Source organism: Vulpes lagopus, chromosome 3 (assembly GCF_018345385.1).
Source record: "Vulpes lagopus strain Blue_001 chromosome 3, ASM1834538v1, whole genome shotgun sequence".
Lineage (NCBI taxonomy): Eukaryota > Metazoa > Chordata > Mammalia > Carnivora > Canidae > Vulpes > Vulpes lagopus.
Genome location: NC_054826.1, coordinates 54,124,696 through 54,144,165, shown reverse-complemented (window position 1 = coordinate 54,144,165; position 19,470 = coordinate 54,124,696). Strand labels below are relative to the sequence as shown.

The 19,470-nt window shown below is 35.0% G+C and overlaps 1 protein-coding gene across 4 annotated transcripts in view; it reads right to left on the bottom strand.

The window, feature by feature from the left end:
• Nucleotides 1-19,470, bottom strand: part of WAPL (WAPL cohesin release factor) — an 80,301-nt gene that overhangs the window by 15,437 nt on the left and 45,394 nt on the right. For 3 of the 4 annotated variants that reach the window (XM_041748597.1, XM_041748598.1, XM_041748596.1), the window contains exons 5-12: nt 9,950-10,045; nt 8,765-8,917; nt 8,383-8,519; nt 7,581-7,692; nt 6,757-6,984; nt 3,385-3,496; nt 2,922-3,019; nt 1,853-1,929 (exon numbers count right to left, since the gene is read on the bottom strand). In XM_041748597.1, the coding sequence (XP_041604531.1) occupies nt 1,853-1,929; nt 2,922-3,019; nt 3,385-3,496; nt 6,757-6,984; nt 7,581-7,692; nt 8,383-8,519; nt 8,765-8,917; nt 9,950-10,045 (1,013 nt within the window). The remainder of the gene's footprint in view (nt 1-1,852; nt 1,930-2,921; nt 3,020-3,384; nt 3,497-6,756; nt 6,985-7,580; nt 7,693-8,382; nt 8,520-8,764; nt 8,918-9,949; nt 10,046-19,470) is intronic. The other variant, XM_041748599.1, reaches the window with a different exon arrangement.

Genomic DNA, 19,470 nt, shown 5'->3' with positions numbered 1-19,470 from the left:
TTGTTATTGTCACAGTTTGGGTTGGTAAATGAGAGGAGAACAGTGGGGGTGTATATTAATCTTTCAATATGCTATCCCTGCATTTATCAGGTTCCTACTGAAAAGTTAAAAAGCCAGAGAGAGGAGTGTTAGGGTACTACGTGTGATACAAAATTTATAAATATATGGCCAAAAAAGAGAGGGGAAACCTATAGATCTAATGAAAACTAAAGACTACCAGAAATTTGAGACTATTGGAAATCTGGATACTGACTAAACATATGATCATATTAAGCAATCAGTCATTTATAGGGTATGAAAATAGTGCTGTGGTTACATCTTTTAAAGAGTCATCTTTTAAGAAATTATACTCAAGTTTTTAATGGATTAAATTATATGAAATCTGTAATTTGCTTCAAAATAATATAGAAATAGGGTTTACAAGAAATAGGGAAACAAGACTGCCCATAGGTGATGATTATTCAAGCTGAATAGCATGTGCATCAGGATTTATCATACTATTTTGTCTATTTTTGTCTATGTTTGAAATGCACCAAAATAAGAGATTAAAAAACAGACGAACTTGAGTCAGGCAACACTGGGCCTCTGATATTATTCCAAGGACTATGGACACACACTGAAAGACAATAAGGAATCAGAGATTTGGAATTTGGGATTATTTTTAAAAAGTGGAGCCCCTGTGGTATCATGTCGGACATGCTGGAGGCCAGAGAACTAGGGCAGAGATACCAAGAACTAGGACGGAGATATTAGGAAGAGACTGTTGTAGTAAGCCTGAACCAAGGCTGGAGAAAAACTGGCAATTTTACGTGAACTGAGGTGGATAGCATTAGCCTGATGTCATATAAACTGGACAGAGAGTGTGAAAGAGGGGGAGCTGCAATAGAGATCTGCAAGAACAAGTACGAAGGATGAAGAGGGTTAGAAAAAGACCATATACATTAAAAATAAGGATTAATATGTAGTTTTTACCATATGCTAAGAATTGTTTAGGCCTTTACATATACTTTAACACCTTAATACATATTGTACACAGTATATGAGACATTTAAAAATCACTTAAAATATTTTACATATACACATATTTAATACACATATTTTTGAAAATGTATATAGTTTAACACATATTAAGCATATATATAAAATTTCTTTTTATTGTTACAACCAAGTAGGTAGGGATGCCTAGGTGGCTTAGTGGTTGAGTGGTTGAGCCAACCACTCAAGTGGTTGAGCCTTTGGCTCAGGGTGTGACCCTGGGGTCCCAGGATCGAGTCCCACATCAGGTTCCCTGCAGGGAGCCTGCTTCACCCTCTGCCTGTGTCTCTGCCTCTCTGTGTCTTTCATCAATAAATACATAAAATCTTAAAAAAAAACAACAACCAGGTAGGTAGATGCAATTATTACCCCCACTTCTGGAGAACGTGTGTAGCCCAGTAAATGACTTGCCCAAAGTGACAGGGCTGAAGTCATGAAGCTGGGAACTACGTTTAGTCATTCTGGCTCCAGAATGTGTATTCCTAACTTTTGTGTTACACTATACTACTTCTGGTTCACAGAACTTGACAGAAGTATTTTACGAAGTAGAAACCTTTATGGTCAACTCAAATGCCTTAAATAAACAGCAAGATTTATTATTTTTTAAAATGTATTTATTTTAGAGAGTGAGAGAATGAGCACACAACAGAAGGGACAGAGGGAGAGATAATCTCAAGCAGACTCCCTGCTGAACACAGAGCCAGACAGGGGCTTGGTCCCAGGACCCTGAGATCATGACCTGAGCCGAACTGGACACTTAACCAGCTGCACCACTCAGGCATCAAAGTAAATAGCATGATATTTAAGAAAAACTTACTTAGCTGAAGAAACAATGAGTTGTGAATCTTTATATGCTATCAAGTAGCTTTGATTCTCTGGATTATGCACTGTTACCTAAAAGGGGAAAATGTGAAATAACTGTGGCAATCCATAGCTATCATTCATTCACATACAATATACTATCCCCTATACTGTAAAAGACAAAGATAGGAAAGAATCAGCCCTTGTCATCTAAGGAAATAACCAGCATGTTCCAAATTTAAAGTAGAGAGCTATTCCTTTATTACAAAATTAAAACACTGTTATAATTGCTTCCTCGTTATGTAACAAATTTTGCACTACACATTCATTGTAATGAATTACCAATCACTCCGAACGTCAGAAAAGAGCAGTCTCTAATTTATAACTAATAAACTCCTAAGTGGATTCATTTAGAATAAAAAAAATACTACCGGTTTAATTCACCTGAAGCACTCTAAAAGTGAGAAGAACAATTTCTAGTTTGCCCACACCAGGAACTTTTAATGTACACTAGGTTATTTTCCCAGAGGTTTAAAAAGTACCTAGCTAATCCAATCTATTCATTCTGAAATGTACTGGCAGCATGAACTGTAACCTACACTGAACTAGGTTAAATCACTCATAAAAGCCAAAGGACAAATATCCTTACAGCACACACGGTTTAAAAGTATCATTCTCCAAAGCCAAATATAAGCTGTGATTACAATGTGACCCAAATAGCTAAGTTAAGGAAATCCTTATTAATTAAAAAACAAAAACCTGACACCTCTTAACTATCATTTTCCACAAACAAGTTAATATATGTAAGCAGAATTCCACATTAAGGAAGAACAGTAACATTCTGAAGTAAAAAAACGAAACCTGAATATGCAAGGCTTCCCAAAGAGTGACAATATACATGTTCTTAAACTAAACTGGTTGTTTAACTTGTTCATTAACATTGGCTGCTCAAAGAATGCATAATAATTTCAATTTGGATTACAGAAGTAAAACTAACTCTGGGTACATTTAATATAAAATATTTGACAGTGTCCCACACACAGTTAAAATTAAATAATTTTCCCAACACAGTTGTCCATACTTACACTTTCTAAAACTCGTAAACATCTCTCTGCTCCCCATAATGAGGCTACCAGTTTCTCTTCATCTTCATCTCTACTTAAATGATCCACACATTCTTTCACTAGGAGAAATGAAATGGATATAAAATTAGTATGTCTCATCACAATATTTGCCCCCTTAACATTAAAAGATATCTGTATACATGTGAGTATGCAAGAACCTCTCTGAACATTATTTATTCTAACTTTCATAAAACTCTAACATGTTGAAATATATGAGCCTTTTATTGTAATTATTTCCATAATTCCCCAATATCACAGTGCTAATCTAATGGCTTTTCCTTTAAAAGTTCGAATTTTACAAGATGCTACTAAAAAGAACAGATCTTTTAAAACTAATGCAGTAATTTTTTTGAAGTATGTACATAGAATATTTTCTTCAGGCTTTAAATAACATATAAAAATGTTGTATGTGTTTATGTCATACCTTTATCTACAATATGATCCAGACCACCCAAAAGCCGGAGTTCTTCTTTAAACCAGTCTCCTGCTCGTTTAGAAGTAAGGGACAGCAAGGTCTCCATAGCTAAATGCCCAGTCTAAAATGAGAGGCACCATTAATGAATATTGACTTTTAGCAATAATTCTGAGGCAACACTTCTGGAGATTGTTTTTAGACAAGTTCACTGCACGCGACCAGCCCATAGTATTCTTTATAATACAGTAAGTACTTTTATAAGCAAAATGGAACTAATTTTTATCAGAATAGTCTAAGTTGAAGAAACATTTTTAACCACTGGCTTGTTTTCACAGAGAAAACCCCTTATTTAAAGTAGACTATCATTTGTCAATCCAATAAAATAATTGGTGCTGTTATTTTTTTGGTATAGAGGCACAAAAATAGGACTGTTGAATCAAAGTGCAAATGTATATTGACTATAAATCACTATATTGGATTAATTCACCACAAAAGCTGTAACACTTAAATCCAGGAGCAAACTGTAGGTATGTCAGTGGCTCCAAATCCTCAAAAGCACTCATCATCACTACATTTTTGCCAAAGGCTAAACAATGATCTCTTCTTGCTTTGGTTTGAATTTTTCTAACTACAGTAAACTTGTATATTTTTCCACATATTTATAAACTAACTGTATTTCTCCTACTACAAGTGAGTCCCCTATCAATCATTATTTTCCTTGTAAAGCTACTTGTTTTGTTCTTATTTTTCTGTAGATTTTCTTATCTATTCTAAATAAAAACCCTGTTACTTTTAGGGTTTCAGATTCACCAATCGTTAACTTTATATGCAGGCTTAGCAGCTTGTAGTTATTATGACAAAAGTATATGTAAATAATGATTGTGAACTACTACTAGAGGAAACACAGAACAGTAAGTTACAACTGGACTAGAGGTTTTCTTCCTCTTGATTTGCCTTTAATTATTATTTTTCTTTCTCATTGTGTTTCCTTTTAAAAGCATATGGCCACCCTCCAACAAAGAACAATCTGGTTCCTGTTGCAATAAGGAACAACAGCATAACAAAATTAGCAAAGCTGATAAGACCTGGTTTTCTTTCCAAACCTTCTTTCCTTTCAAAGATACAAGTTTACATTAAGTCCTCCTGGCTTATTTAGAAGATAGATTAGATAAAGAGAAATGTAAAAACCAGAGCTTACCAGCAAAAATCTTAGTATTATAGACTTAGAAGAGAGCTAGACTATTTTAGTCTATTCCTTAAAAAAAAAAAAAAAAAAAAAAAGTTGATGCTGTCCAAGGTGACAAAGAATTAGAAAACGTCACTATAAAAAGATTCTATTTTGCCCAATTCTTATTCTAAGTCCCGGAAAAAGTAATTTAATGAGATCAATTCAGGTATACTAACTCACAGTAATAATAAAGCTGAAGCCTAATGAGGCTTTCTTTGTTATAGAAAGGGGACAGTAATTTGATGTTAAAATAGCAAAAAATCATAAAGTTTGTATGTTAAAAAGGGATTTCAGTTTGTCTCCTATAGACATAAAAAGAATTGTCTGATGTTTTAGGCTATATTGATATAGCCTACTCGTAAGGTAGCAATTAAAAATAACCTACAATTCAATTTATATGAAAACTGGACTAGTCCTCAGAGAGTTAAAGCACAGTCAAATCATTAATCAGAATACTAATCAGCAATTGTTAGCTCTCAGTTACATGAATTCTATATGAGAAAACTATTTTAAATTATCTTCCATGGCACATCAAAAATAGCATATATCAAGGAAAAATTAATAAAAACAAACCCCTAATGAGTAGAGGGATAATCACTATAGAAAATAACATCTGTTGTAAGATTTAAAACAAATACAATATTCAAGAAAACCGAAATTGGGAGGAAAAAGAGGCAATTAGCAACTGTGTTCTCATTTTAATCAAGTGAGTAAATTACTTAACATGATATTAGAAAGTTATTATATCACTATTTACCATCCTAATAAATTCAACAAACCATGGAGAAAACTCAAGTGAACAAGTTTATCATCATGTTATTTTAACAGCAAATGCCTGGGAAGAATCTAAAATGTTGAACAACATGGGAAACCTCTGCAAAAAAGGTACATTTATTCAATGATGCAGCAAATAAAAATTATCTCAAACTTATTCTTTCATATCATTAAACAAAAATCTGTATAGGTAGCAAAAGTGTTAAAAATTAGAAATATATATTTTTAAAGATTTTATTTATTTATTCATGAGAGGCACACACAGAGAAAGGCAGAGACACAGGCAGAGGGAGAAGCGGGCTCCCTGCAGGGAGCCTGACGTGGGACTCATCCCAGGTCTCCAGGATCACACCCTGGGCTGAAGGCGGCGCTAAACCACTGAGCCACACAGGCTGCTCTAGAAATATATTTTAAACAGAGTATACAAATAGTCTAGTGAGATAGAGGCATCTTTATACACCACCTGAGCTTAGCAGGTATTTTTTCAACTTTAATAAGTACTGAGTACATTCAATTCGGTATCTTGCCTTTTAATGTTAACCTGCTCTTCTCTCCCTCAAGCCTGTTTTATACAAATATCTTACTCTACCTTAATTAAACAGACCAATATCCCTAAGTCATAGTTGGCTAGCACAAAGCATTCTATAAATTTTGAAGCAAATGCTGCAATCTTCAGTTTACGAGGCAGTAGAAAAAACAATGCTTATACAGTTTTGATGTTGGAAATATCTGAAAGTCAGGTTATATATAAAGAAATAATCTTATCTTTTCAAAATGACAAGGCAAATCATCTTCTACTGGCTAGTAACCTGTGGGGATATTACTGATTCTATAAGTAAAAAAAGCCAGAGGAAAGGAGAATTGGAATCAACCAGAAGCAAGACAGCCAGATTAAACTTCAGGAAGTGGGCTGAGCCTAAGAGACCCCAGTATTATGACAAACACTGTTCCAGGGAAGGCAGGTGCCTACAAAACTTCCTTCTGGGTCTTGGACCCTGGAGGAGTTAACCAGACACCTTGAGATACTCTGGAGTGATTACTCATTTAAATGGCCCTTGCAAATCCTCTGAATCTTTATTCCCGAAACCCAGAGACTGAGAATTAAAATCCCTAATAGCCTAAATATAGTTAATATATACACACACACAAGAGAAAGGATAGACAAAATGTAAGAAAATTTACTAGCAAACCATCTAAATATACATGGGATAGTTTAGGAATTTAGGAACAGAATTATGCTCAGAGCTAAACTTTAGAAGAGCTTCCCAATTTTGACCAAGATGATTGGTCAATGATTTCTCAAAGTCACACACCTACTGTGACTAATATAAAATTTCTGAAAGTAATTTTAGATTTTACAGTGGAAGGAAGGAACCCACCGTTATATTTTCTAGATCAAGATGCTTGTTGTGTACGGTTTCACAGAGCCTTCGAATTTTTTCTTTGATTTTGTTCATGTCTTTTTCATTCAGTAGCTTAGCTGAAGAAGCATCTTGTTCCAGTTCTAGAAGTCGAATCATTAGATCTAGGCTAGCTCTGTCAAGATCCATGTTCAGACGATCTCTACTCAGTATGTACATGAGGGCAGCTGTACAAAGGGACAGATTCTTCAAAAGATAAAAATAAAAGTTAATGTGAGTAATTGGTGACATTTCAGTTAATGACACTGTTTTGACATTTGTTCACATGTTGGAAGCCTTGAAAATGTTTTATTCAATGAAAATGCCCCCCCTCCTTTAGAATACTCTAGGAAAATATGAATTTAATAAAGCTGTTACTTAAAATTTTCCTTTCTAGACATCTTCCCCATATCAAAACTCCCAAACTAGAAGAATGTGAGTGCAATACATTTTTCTTTAGCCATTCTATGCTGAATTTATAGACCATTGTTCCAGCTTTGCATATACACACAAAATTTTTTATACTCTACCTCATGATATAGTTAATAAAGTTGAATTTTAATCTTAAATCAATAATGTCTTAAAGTCTGCATCAGACACTTAGCTATTTTTTCTATAAAATAAACACAGCTAAATTTGTGTCAAAAATATAAAGCTAGGATGGCTCAATCCCACAACCAAGAAGAGATCATGACCCAAGCAAAATCAAGAGTCAAGCACGTAACTGACTGAGCCACCAGGTGCCGCCAAATAGACTAAAAATTTTTAAATAATGCTTCCTAAAACCAGAAACTTAAAAATACCTGATGGTGCTGGGAATCATCCAAGGTTTTAAAGACCATTGCTACCATTCCATGTGCTCTCAGGTGCATTCGAAAACTGGGCATGGCACATTTAGTAGCCAAGCTAATAACACTAGGAGAAAACAGACCAGGTTAGGAGGTATTGAAAATAGCTAGTCATTAGTTTTTTGTTAGCACAATACCAAGAGAAGCAAATGGGGAAGGGAAGGGGTGTCAAGCCACTTGCAAATAGATAGCAATATAAAACACACGGGCAAACCTAATTATTAAAAATCATACATAGTTAAGTGATTAGTATAAATAACACATGATCATCATTGTATTCCTTACACTACTACTACCATTAAAAGCAAAAAGTCTCAACTACCTTTCATAATGCTTCTGATACATGAAGACTATAGGTAATACTTGAAAGGATATATTCCAACTGACTGGATAATTCAATCAAATTAAGATATTCAATCCATTATAGTATGTGAAGGATGATCCAAATCAAAACATGCTTAAATCAAACATATTTATCATTTGTCTAAAATTTGGGACTGAAAAAGATTTTTTTAGCCTAACACTTCTTTTAAGCATCTCTAAATTAAAGCCTGTACTATGCTAATAGGGTACAATCATTCAACTTTCCTCTGTCCATGCAGAATCAAGTCCCTTATAAAAAATCAGCCACTTTTAACTTACTACCATGGGCTATAAACTATATTCATGATAACAAAATCACAAATGTTTGGCTCTTTGGTTGGAAAATTTTAGTGAGAGCATGCATACTTAATCAAATATAAAAATAAGACCTCACCTAAGGCAACGTGTGTTTAGAGGCTGAGTGCTCTTTAAGCCACTTAACAGGTACTCAATGTCATCAGTGAATTCTTGATTCTCACCAAATTCCACCACATCATTGAAGTGCTTCACATGCTGAACAACAGTATACAACTGCGAAGAAAAAATAAGTCCACTTCTTTGGTAACCATGAACCAGCACATTAAAATCTATGAGCTGTATTTCATTTAGAAGTGTATAGAAGAGTTCATTATATGGCAACTAAAAGAAATGTTTTAAAAACACTGGTAGTACTAGGAAAGGTAAGTTCGTGGATATCTGTTCAAGACATTTTTAAAGGCTAAATGTTACATACAAAAATCTATCCACGTGCAGTAAAACTGTATATAGCTGCTTACTTCTTTGTCTTCTTTTCTGCATTTCAGTGCAGTAACTATATCTTGGTAGGGCTGAGTAGGTATTGTCACAGTTTTTATCACTTTGGGTGGTGGTGCAGGAGCCTTAAAAACTCCATCATCTTTTTGATTTGGTTCCTTTGAAGACAGCCTCACCTATTAATAAAGGTATTAAATTATTGTTCTAAATATATAAAAATAGTAACATCTCATCTACCTAGCAAATTTGGCTTAAAAATTTAAAAAAAGGAGGCCTCTGAAAGGTCATAAGGGCTACTTTAAAATTCTGTGCACTGCTAGGTAAGACTCATAAAAGAACCACTCAGGAATTCCTTTTGGTCTTTTTGAACCTCATGACATGATTTGTTACTTGTCTCCAAGACCATTAGAAGGAATAAAGAACCACAATTACACAAATAGCATTGATAAAAGGCTAGGAATGGGACAAGAAAATCACAACAGATAGACAAGAGAACTTTTAAAATAAAGAATCTGTAATGTAGGGTAAAAATAATCATAATAAAAGCCTGGTATATAATTACTAATATACACAAGGATGATTTTATACTAGTATACAGAGTTTAATATATTCAAATTTAAGAAGACAGGGAACTGTATATTATTGTATTTTAGAAAGAGCTCTATCCCTAATTCTTTTGTCATTATAAAGATTCATTCCTTGACATACTGTGACTGAGGTATTACCAATAATTTAAAAGTATTAATCTATGGTCCTTCCAGTTATTCTAAAGAAAATAACTTGATAAGAATTTTTCATATGTGCTTTGAATTGAAAACTATTACTGGAATGCAGGAAAAAGTTCTCCTCCAAAAAGTAAATTAACCACTCAAAGCTACATAGGATATAATTTATAATAGTCTTAATAGCTAACATAAACTTCAAATATGGAATAATTTACCCTTAAAACACTAAGTATAGTAATTCCATAAGATCTGGGTCAGGAGAAAAATGTGGTCCAATGTTTTTAAGGCTTTTATCTATAAACTAGTAGCATCAGAACTTCAGTAATCATGTCCACAACCCTCACTTTTCCCATGAATTAAACTGAAGCTGCTCAATTTTAATGAGGAGTCCAAAATGAACTGTTAAAGTCAAAGATTTTCAAACTGTAAATAAAACAGCAACAGTTTAAAAAAAAATGAAATTAAAAATTTTAGTTCACTTACTGTGGCACTCTGAGGTTTTACTATTGGTGGCCCAGGCAGCTCTTCAGAGTCTGGATGGTTCCAATGTCTGGCATTATATACAGCTTTTGTAGGAGACTAGAGAAATGAGAAAAAGATTAACTGTTTCCTTCTCATTTTGCATCCTTATATAAGTGTCTCATCTAAACAAAATAAAATCACAAAGAATAACTTAAATACTTAAACACGTATCCTAGACAGAGCAGGATAGACAATAGCTGGCTTGTATTCGCATGTGCCCCCACGCCTATGGAATCACTGTTCTATCACATCAACAATTGGTGCTGTGGGCAACTATTACCAGCCTGTACTAACTTACTAATCAAGATAGTTAATTCGGGATCCCTGGGTGGCTCAGTGGTTGAGATCTGCCTTTGGCTCAGGGCGTGATCCCAGGGTCTTGGGATTGAGTCCTATATCAGGCTCCCCACAGGAAGCCTGCTTCTCCCTCTACCTGTGTCTCTGCCTCATTCTCTCTCATGAATAAAATCTTAAAAAAAAAAAAAAAAGATAGTTAATTCAACATATACTTTATTCCACATACTACTGATTCATGCTGTTTATTCTTCCAATAATGTTAAGGCAGCTTATGAAAAGTAACAAAGATCCATATTATTCATTTTTCAGTGAAACTGTTGGGGCCAGATGAGTAACATTACTAAGAAGTTTTCAAAGTTTTAAAAAGTAGTTATGGTATATATACAGCATATATTACATAACACAGGGGAATCTAAAGCAGTACTATGTAATAACATATATGATTCCTGCAGCAAAATGTATGTATATTCCCATGAAGTGGGATAAAGATGTAAACTGCTCCACCTCAGTTCAGGTCAGTGTACTAGCAAATCAATTTAATGCAAACTTAATGAAAATAATTTTCAGTTTTAACACTCTGAATTTCAGAATTGAGAATAAAGAACCATGAACCTTTATAACCAAATCCAAAGAATTAAATCTGTATAAAAACCACAAAAAATCCTCACTTTCCAAAGAGGACTGATTAAACAACAATGGAGAACATTTTTTTTTTCTATCCTTTACAAAAGTAATGTTAAATTTTGTCCTTTAAGAGGCGCCTGAGTGGCTCAGACAGTGAAGCACCTGCCTTAGGCTCAGGTCATGATCCCAGGGTCCTGGAATCAAGCCCCAAGTCAGGCTCTCAGGCTCAGCCAAGGAGCCTGCTTCTCCCTCTCACGATGCTTGTGCTCGCTCTCCCCCCCCCCCCCCAAATAAATAAAATCTTTAAACAAAAATTTTATCCTTCAAGCTTCAAAGAAATGGTGCCCCTAGAGATTTTCTGATTATAAGACTATAATAATCTTCACATTTTCAGTACTACAAAAAATAAGAGTACAAGTGGGGAAACATACTTTAAGATAGGCCAAAAGTCTACATCAAGGGGATCCCTGGGTGGCTCAGCAGTTTTGCACCTGCCTTTGGCCCAGGGCGCTATCCTGGAGTCCCGGGATCAAGTCCCACATCAGGCTCCCGGCATGGAGCCTGCTTCTCTCTCCTCCTGTGTCTCTGCCTCTCTCCCTCTCTCTATGTCGATAATAAATAAATAAATAAATAAATAAATAAACAAACAAACTAACTTTAAAAAAAAGGTCTGCGTCAAAAATGTAACCATCTTCCCTTACCAGCTGCAGTTAACAAACTAGAATTAAGCATCAAAGTTATCTTTTTTCAAATATTATCTTTAAATAACCACCTTGTGACATGAAGATAACAGCATAAGCTCCATAAGAACTGGTTTATTAAAAGCTAAAAGTTTAAATTGATTTGCATATTAAATGTTAGAAGATGCTTAATACTAAAAGGAATCCTACTATGAAAGTAGGAGCATAAAGTCTCTCACCTGTATTACGTATATAAACCCATTTTTCTTACATACCACGTTTACATAAAGTGAGGATACAATAGTAATCTAACGTAATTTATATATCCAGGCAATGACTTGATCAGGCCTCTTAAGACACAACCACATAGAACAGACTCAACATAAATTTTTAAACCCAGCTCTTTATTCCTTACTGTTTTTCTCTCAAACATCAGCTATATATGCCTACTAGTTGTTAGATCCCTCATTTAAGCAACTTTAATACCTAAATAAAGCACAGTCATGAGCCCAGAAAGATAAAGGACATTTGGAAAGAACAGATGCCTCAGAGTGCAAGTGCTTTACTTCTTTTTAAAAAGGATTGATGGAGGGGATCCCTTGGTGGCTCAGCAGTTTAGCGCCTGCCTTTGGCCCAGTGCATGATCCTGGAGTCCCGGGACCAAAACCCATGTCGGGCTCCCAGAATGGAGCCTGCTTCTCCCTCTGCCTGTGTCTCTGCCAGCAAAACAGTGAGGTACTGGCATAAACAGATATAAAGACCAATGGAACAAAACAGAGAGCTCAGAAATAAATATACATAGTCTAATGATCTTCACCAAGGGTGCCAAACCTACACACACAATGGGGATAGTCTCTTCAACAGATGATGCTGGGAAAACTAGGTCTCATACACAAAAGAATGAAACTGGACCATTATCTTACACTATACACAAAAATCAACTCAAAATGTATTTAGCCTAACAGTACATAGAATAACCAAATAACTTATGTTAAAAGGACATATTCAATGAACTTCGTTTACTCTGTTGAGTAAAGCAATTTAGTAATACTGTTATTTTAAAAGGTTTTGATGTTTTTTCATATTAATGCTCATCCAAAAGAAAGTGGATCCAATTAGAACTGTTCCTTGACTATTACTTCAAAGTTCTACATGGTTAATATAGGGTTTATTATAAGGAGAGGGAGGAGATGAAGATACATACTACTAATTAAAAATTAAAATAAAAAATAACATTTGGATGTAGTATGCACTCGCATACACAAGAGATGGGGGTGGATAAGAAGGATATTAATTCTTGAGCTCTTTACATCACTCCAAATTCCACATACACCTAAGTGATTTGTATATGGAGACTCCACAAAAATACTATGTCACATGCTATGGTCACTTAGTAAAAATCACTGTACGGTATCTGTAAATACACAATATAGCAATCAACTTTTCAAGGGAGATGAAAATCATCCTTGTCATTCAGCAACCTAGCTAAGTTTTAACCAGGTCATCCAGATTGCACTAGGCTTACCTTTTTAATCTGGTTAATTCTGTTCTGGTTTAAAAAGCATACATATCACATTAAACAAATTCCTGAACTTTTCTCAGTTTTAAAATATTTGTGGATTCTGTTTGTTCTAATCTAACCTAATGAGAAGAATATTTAGAACAAAATAAGAAAGCTCCTGAATAACAGTCTAAAAAATGATTTTGAATCATTTTAGCATATTTCAGTCCTAGTAATCTTAAACATACTATTCTCTTCTATTTAATTCTCCAGGGGCCTAACAAAAAAGAAAAAAACCTAAGTACAACACTCTATTACAGTGAAAGGAAAAACATGCCAGTAACAAACCTATGGAGCATTTATCCATGACAGAGAACCCAGTTTCTAAGAGAATAATGAATAAAATTGGGTTTTACAATTTTAATGCCAAGACCATGCTTAACAGATTGGCTTATTGAATCACAATTATAAAGCAGAGGAAAGAACTCCTTCATCAAAAGCTAAGAAGAAATTATAATATTATGCTATCTTTCATTGAGCTGGCTCCTAAAAGGAAAAAAAAAATGGAAATAACTGCTTTTAAGCCATATGAATTTTTTTAACAGTACCAAATCTATTTCTGAGTTTTAAAGAAGACTATGTACTAAATGAAGACAAATATAGTAAGTTGATTAGAATTCATCTAGCCTTACCCACACAAGGATATCATAACAGAATTGCACTCTCACAAGTAATTCAATCAGCATGCTCTACAACTAAATGAGTTCCAAAAAATCAAAGTGCATATGCAGGGCTTTAGTGGCAATTCAAAAAGGCAGAAAATTAATTTAAATTTGGCTTTAAAAAAAAATTAAAGTGTCCAGAAATTGCTCTTTGTTGTTTTTTATTATATTTTATTTATTTATTCATGAGAGACACAGAGAGAGAGGCAGAGTCTGAAGCAGAAGAAGCAGGCTCACTGTTGGGAGCCTGATCCGGAACTCGATCCCAGGACCCCAGGATCACAACCTGAGCTCAAGGCAGGTGTTCAACCACTGAGCCACCCAGGCGTCCCAGTGTCCAGAAATTGTTAATGTGGCTACACTGAGACACAAGTTACTGCAGTAATGACAATGAGACCTGTAGCATTTACTGTTAGGCTCATGGAGTAGAGCAGAAATGACAAGACTTTTCAATATTAGAAACAATTAAGGACTAATAATTTTAGATCACTTGCCAAAATAGCAATCCATGTACTTCTACAGTTTGATTTCTAGGGCGCTAAAGTAAAGCAATTGGATCCCGAAGATCACAGGTGGAGAATGTTTAAAGTCTGTCCATATTCAAGTGGAGATCAAAGAAGCCTAACCAGAAGAACTCTGGACTGACAGTGACAACTGGACTGAATTAAAGTTCTTTTTAAAAGGGCTATTTTGAAGATTATGATTCTAATTTGGAGGAACTATGGTGATCAGTGATGAGTAGTGAAAGGAATCATATGTAAAATTCCTTAAATAAAAATTTATTGACTTGGGATGCCTGAGTGACTTAGTAGTTGAGTGTATCCTTCAGCTCATGGCATGATCCCGGGGGTCCTGGGATCAAATTCCGTATCAGGCTCCCTATGGGGAGCCTACTTCTCCTCTACCTATGTCTCTGCCTCTCTGTGTCTCTCATGAATAAATAAATAAATAAATCTTTAAAATAACTTTATTGACTTAAAAAAAAGTTACAAAGAATTTTTTAAAAGATGGATGGCAGAAGGAGGAGGAGTTCAAGGGAGAAAGTTTTGCCAAGATTAGAAGAACTTTTAGTTCTTTAAGAAATTTCTTTGAAACATAATTATATAATCTCAAATTGCCCCACCCTATGACCAAATAAAATCCTTAAGTAAATCTTCATAATTTGTTAAATATTCAAATTATTAAATTACTTAAAGGGGAAAGTGCAAGCATGCCCCTAAACTAAAATCAAGAATGAACTAAGAACAAGACATTTAGAATAGGTTAATACAGAGCACTATGCAGAGAATGTAATCCACAGATACAAGGGGGAAAGAGCTCAAGATCTTTTCTGCCTCATTCAATTAAACTCCACAAATAAACCTTTTAAAGAAATAGGCTATTTTTATAAAAAATTGTGTTAACTCCTATCTACATGAAGAACAATACATACTACTAATCGGTTGTTGTGAGTGTAACTTCAAAAGTATGATTGGTAGCAATGATTTTATAGAAGCAAGCCATTATTACATCAGAATTCAAAATGAAAATTTGAGCATAAACTATAAAACATCCAGATAAAAGATAAATTCAATATTTGGCACTTTATGAAAACTAATATATCTTAGCCTGCAATTCAGCAACTATTAAAAATGCTAGAATGAGCCACAGTGAAAATATCAGCTAAAATAGGTATCAGGTTTTACAACTAAAAATGCCATTAAGTATGTAATGGACCAGTTGCAAAGAGAAGCTGTAAATATCTTGAAATACCCATGGTTAGAGAATATTCATTCTCCTCTTCTTTTTCTTAAAAATATTAAGCTGGACACACCACAAGCTTGTCCCGATTTTCCAACATCTCTTGCTGCTTATGTGGGCACATGACTAAGTCCTAGTCAATGATGTGTGAACAGAAGTACAGTACACCTTATGGGTCCTGGCCTCCTAGAGATGGATCGCTGCCTCATCTCCCCACTCCTTCTATACTCTTTAATAGTGTAGAGATGATAGACCACCACCATAGAGGAAGCTGGACTCTTAACAACTGAGCAACTTGAAATCAGTCTGGAGATAAATAGCCAAGGATTGGTAAGCCTGAGAAAAAGAAGCTACCTGTTTAAAAACTTATTTAGGATTTCTTTTATAGTAGCTAAGCCCAATGCTAAGAAAGCAACATGTAAATAAAATCTGCAACTGAAATTAGAACCATATCATTAAAAAAAAAAAAAACATATAATTTTAAGAATGTGAATATACAAAATTTTCCCAACATTGTATTTGTTTATTTACATAACCCATACATATATAACTACAATTTAAAGGACATATACAACATGTAAGAAAATGGAGGAAGAAAGAAACTAAGGAAAAAATATAATCCAAATCCAATTTTCAAAAAAATTATAAATATATATATGATAAACCTATAGAGTGATTTCCAAGAGTTATTATATTACTAAATTTAAAAAAGCAAAGTACAGAAGAGCACATATAGATACTACTTTTTATATAAAAAGGAACAAAAATAAGAAAATTCATGTTTATTTTTAAAAAGGAAACACAAGCACTTGGCTTGCTCAGTTGATAAAGCATGCGACTCTTGATCTCAGAGTTGTGAGTTCAAGCTCCACACTGGGTGTGGAGCCTACTTTTAAGAAATACACACACACACACACACACACACATACCTAAAATAAGAAAGGAAACACAAAAAGGATAAAGGAGATAACAATGCAATTGGTTCCCTACAAGGGGTGGGTGATGGGCTGGAACATACTTCAATGAAGTGACTCTTCACTGAACTTTTTGTGTATTTGTGATTTTTAGAAGCATATTAATGCTGTAAATATTCAAAAAACAAATTAGGGATCCCTGGGTGGCGCAGCGGTTTGGCGCCTGTCTTTGGCCCGGGGCGCGATCCTGGAGACCCGGGATCGAATCCCACATCGGGCTCCCGGTGCATGGAGCCTGCTTCTCCCTCTGCCTATGTCTCTGCTTCTCTCTCTCTCACTGTGTGCCTATCATAAATAAATAAAATTAAAAAAAACAAAAATTTAAAAAAAAAAAAATTAGAAAGAACGAAAGGGGGAAAAACCCTAAAACTGAAAGCAAGCCAGAACAAATAAACTTATTCATAATTCAAATGAATAGCAAACACTGAAGAAAAGACAGAAAGACAAAGAGGCAGGCAGACAGAACTAATCTAAGCAACTTATGAACACAGTATTACACTTCATACCCTTAGTCGGTAGGTAGCAACATAGGGTGGGGCAAGTACAGGATTACAAAAACAAAAAAGTAAAACAAAATCCTGAACACATGAGATTTATTGTAACAGAATGAACAAAGCAATTCTGAACTATTTTAGGTTATTATAGGTTTGAGTGAATGTGTTGATGTTGCTGGGAGTCAAGGTTAGAGAGAAAGCAAGAAAGAACCCTGTGGAGATAGTTCAGTTTCGAGATACTGTGAACTCATGATTTCTAGAACAGGTATGTGCACATGCAGAAACCTATACATGTATGTGAACGTATATGCATATACATTCATGCTTCCTACTGCCATCTGCTAAAAGGGTCAAGAAGCAATGAGAGCACATTTAGTGCCCAGATCTTGGCCTCTAATACCATTCCCCAGAGGGAATGGAGAGACTCATCAGAGAATGGGCCTGATTCCAGGGATGGAGCAGAGGTACAAGATGAACCTGGAACATTGTGTTCTGCCAGAAAATAAGGAAGTGCTCACAGAAGATGGCATGTCACAGATACAAGAGTTCCAGCTTTTAACCGGCCAAATCGAGATAAATTAGCTCCAAAATAAGTAATGAATTATGAGCCATTAAAAAAGAGAGAGAGGGATACCTGGGTGGCTCAGTCAGTTAAGGATCTGACTCCTGATTGTGGCCTAGGTCAACATCTTGGGAGCTGTGAGATCAAGTCCCACACTGGGCTCCGCACTCACTGCAGTCAGCTTGAGATTCTCTCCCTCTCCTCTACCCCTCCCCCAACTTTTTTTTTTTTTAAAGATTTTATTTATTTATTCATGAGAATACACGGGGGGGCGGGGGGGGGGAGCAGAGACACAGCAGAGGGAGAAGCAGGCTCCATGCAGGGACCCCCACGTGGGACTCAATCCAGGGTCTCCAGGATCAGGCCCTGGGCTGAAGGTGGCACTAAACTGCTGAGCCACCTGGGCTGCCCACCCTCCCCCAACTTGTGCATGCACTTTATCTCTCTCAAATAAATACAACCTTTAAAAAGAGGGACAGAGATTCATGAGTCCATACTGATAAAAGAAAAAGTAGGGAGAAGGGTTGGCTCAGGCTTATAGCAGTACTAAGAACTGACTGGTGAATGTGGAGGGAGTATGAGAGATGAAAAATGATTATTTTGCAACCAGCACAGTAAACACTGGATCATGAAAGAATCCTCACATACACTAAATCTAAAAGTATAGTCTAATGAAAAATAGGGTATTTCAATAGTTTTAAAGTATCTCTTCAAAGACTGCTTTTGAGTTGCAAGGGAAAAAAAAAGTTTATATATATATATAAAGAGACAACCCCTTGACTGGATGATCATAATGAATATCCTCCAGATGTGATACACTGAAAAAAAAAAAGAACACATCATCACTTATACAGTAACCGGGCCTAGAATGAATAACTTGAATCTAATCAAGAGAAACTTGAGACTAAACCAAAATGAGATGCTTTTTTTAATGGGATCAGGGGATGCCAATGTTATAAAAGACAGAGATTATAGAAATATTCCAGGTTAGAGGAGACTAAAGAGATTTAGCAGTTAAATAAAATACCACACCCTAGACTGGACCCTGTACCAGGAGGGAAGAAAATGTTATAAAGGACGTTACTGTGTCAAATGACCAAACTGAAACAGCAGATTAGGTAAAAATATTGGAACGATGTTAAATTTACTACTGCAGTTTGATTACTACAGATGGAGACCTATACCTGACTAGGAAATACACACTATATTTAAGGGTTAAAAACTATGATATATGTAATTTACCTTTAAATATTCAGGGGAAAAAATCAAGTATGCACGTATGAATATACATACACACAAGAAGAGACAGAAAAAATAAATGAAAAACCCAATACTAAGATAATCAGGATAAGGACTGTGCTTTGTATTAGTTTATTTTTGCAATTCTCCTGTAATTTTCAAAGTATTTCCAGATAAAAGCAGTTTTTAAAAATTTAAGTTCTCTTAGAAAACTTAAAAAATTGAAAAGATAGAAGTCTTTTATCATTCTATCAGTTAATATTTTAATTTCCATGAAGCAACTGTATCAAATGCAGACAAGATAAGACAACTAAAAAGGACAAAGTTGTTTAGATAAGACAACTAAAAACCAAAGAGTAATAAAAAGATGATTAAAACATAACCCACATATTTGACCCAAGGATGGTAAGGGTTTTCTATTTTTAATGGTTCTTCCTAAAAAGTAAAGGGGCCACTGACAACCATCTCTGCCCCAGCTTCTAAGACTCTCAAGGTTTTATTCGTGGTAGGCCTTGAGAAATCCATCAAGACAAAAAGGCTTGAATTCAGACTTCACCTCATTCTATTCCTTACTATTTCTTAACAGTTTCCTCATTTATTTTCAACCTGGTTCTACCAAATTTCTATCTGTATACTTTCTCAAATGTTT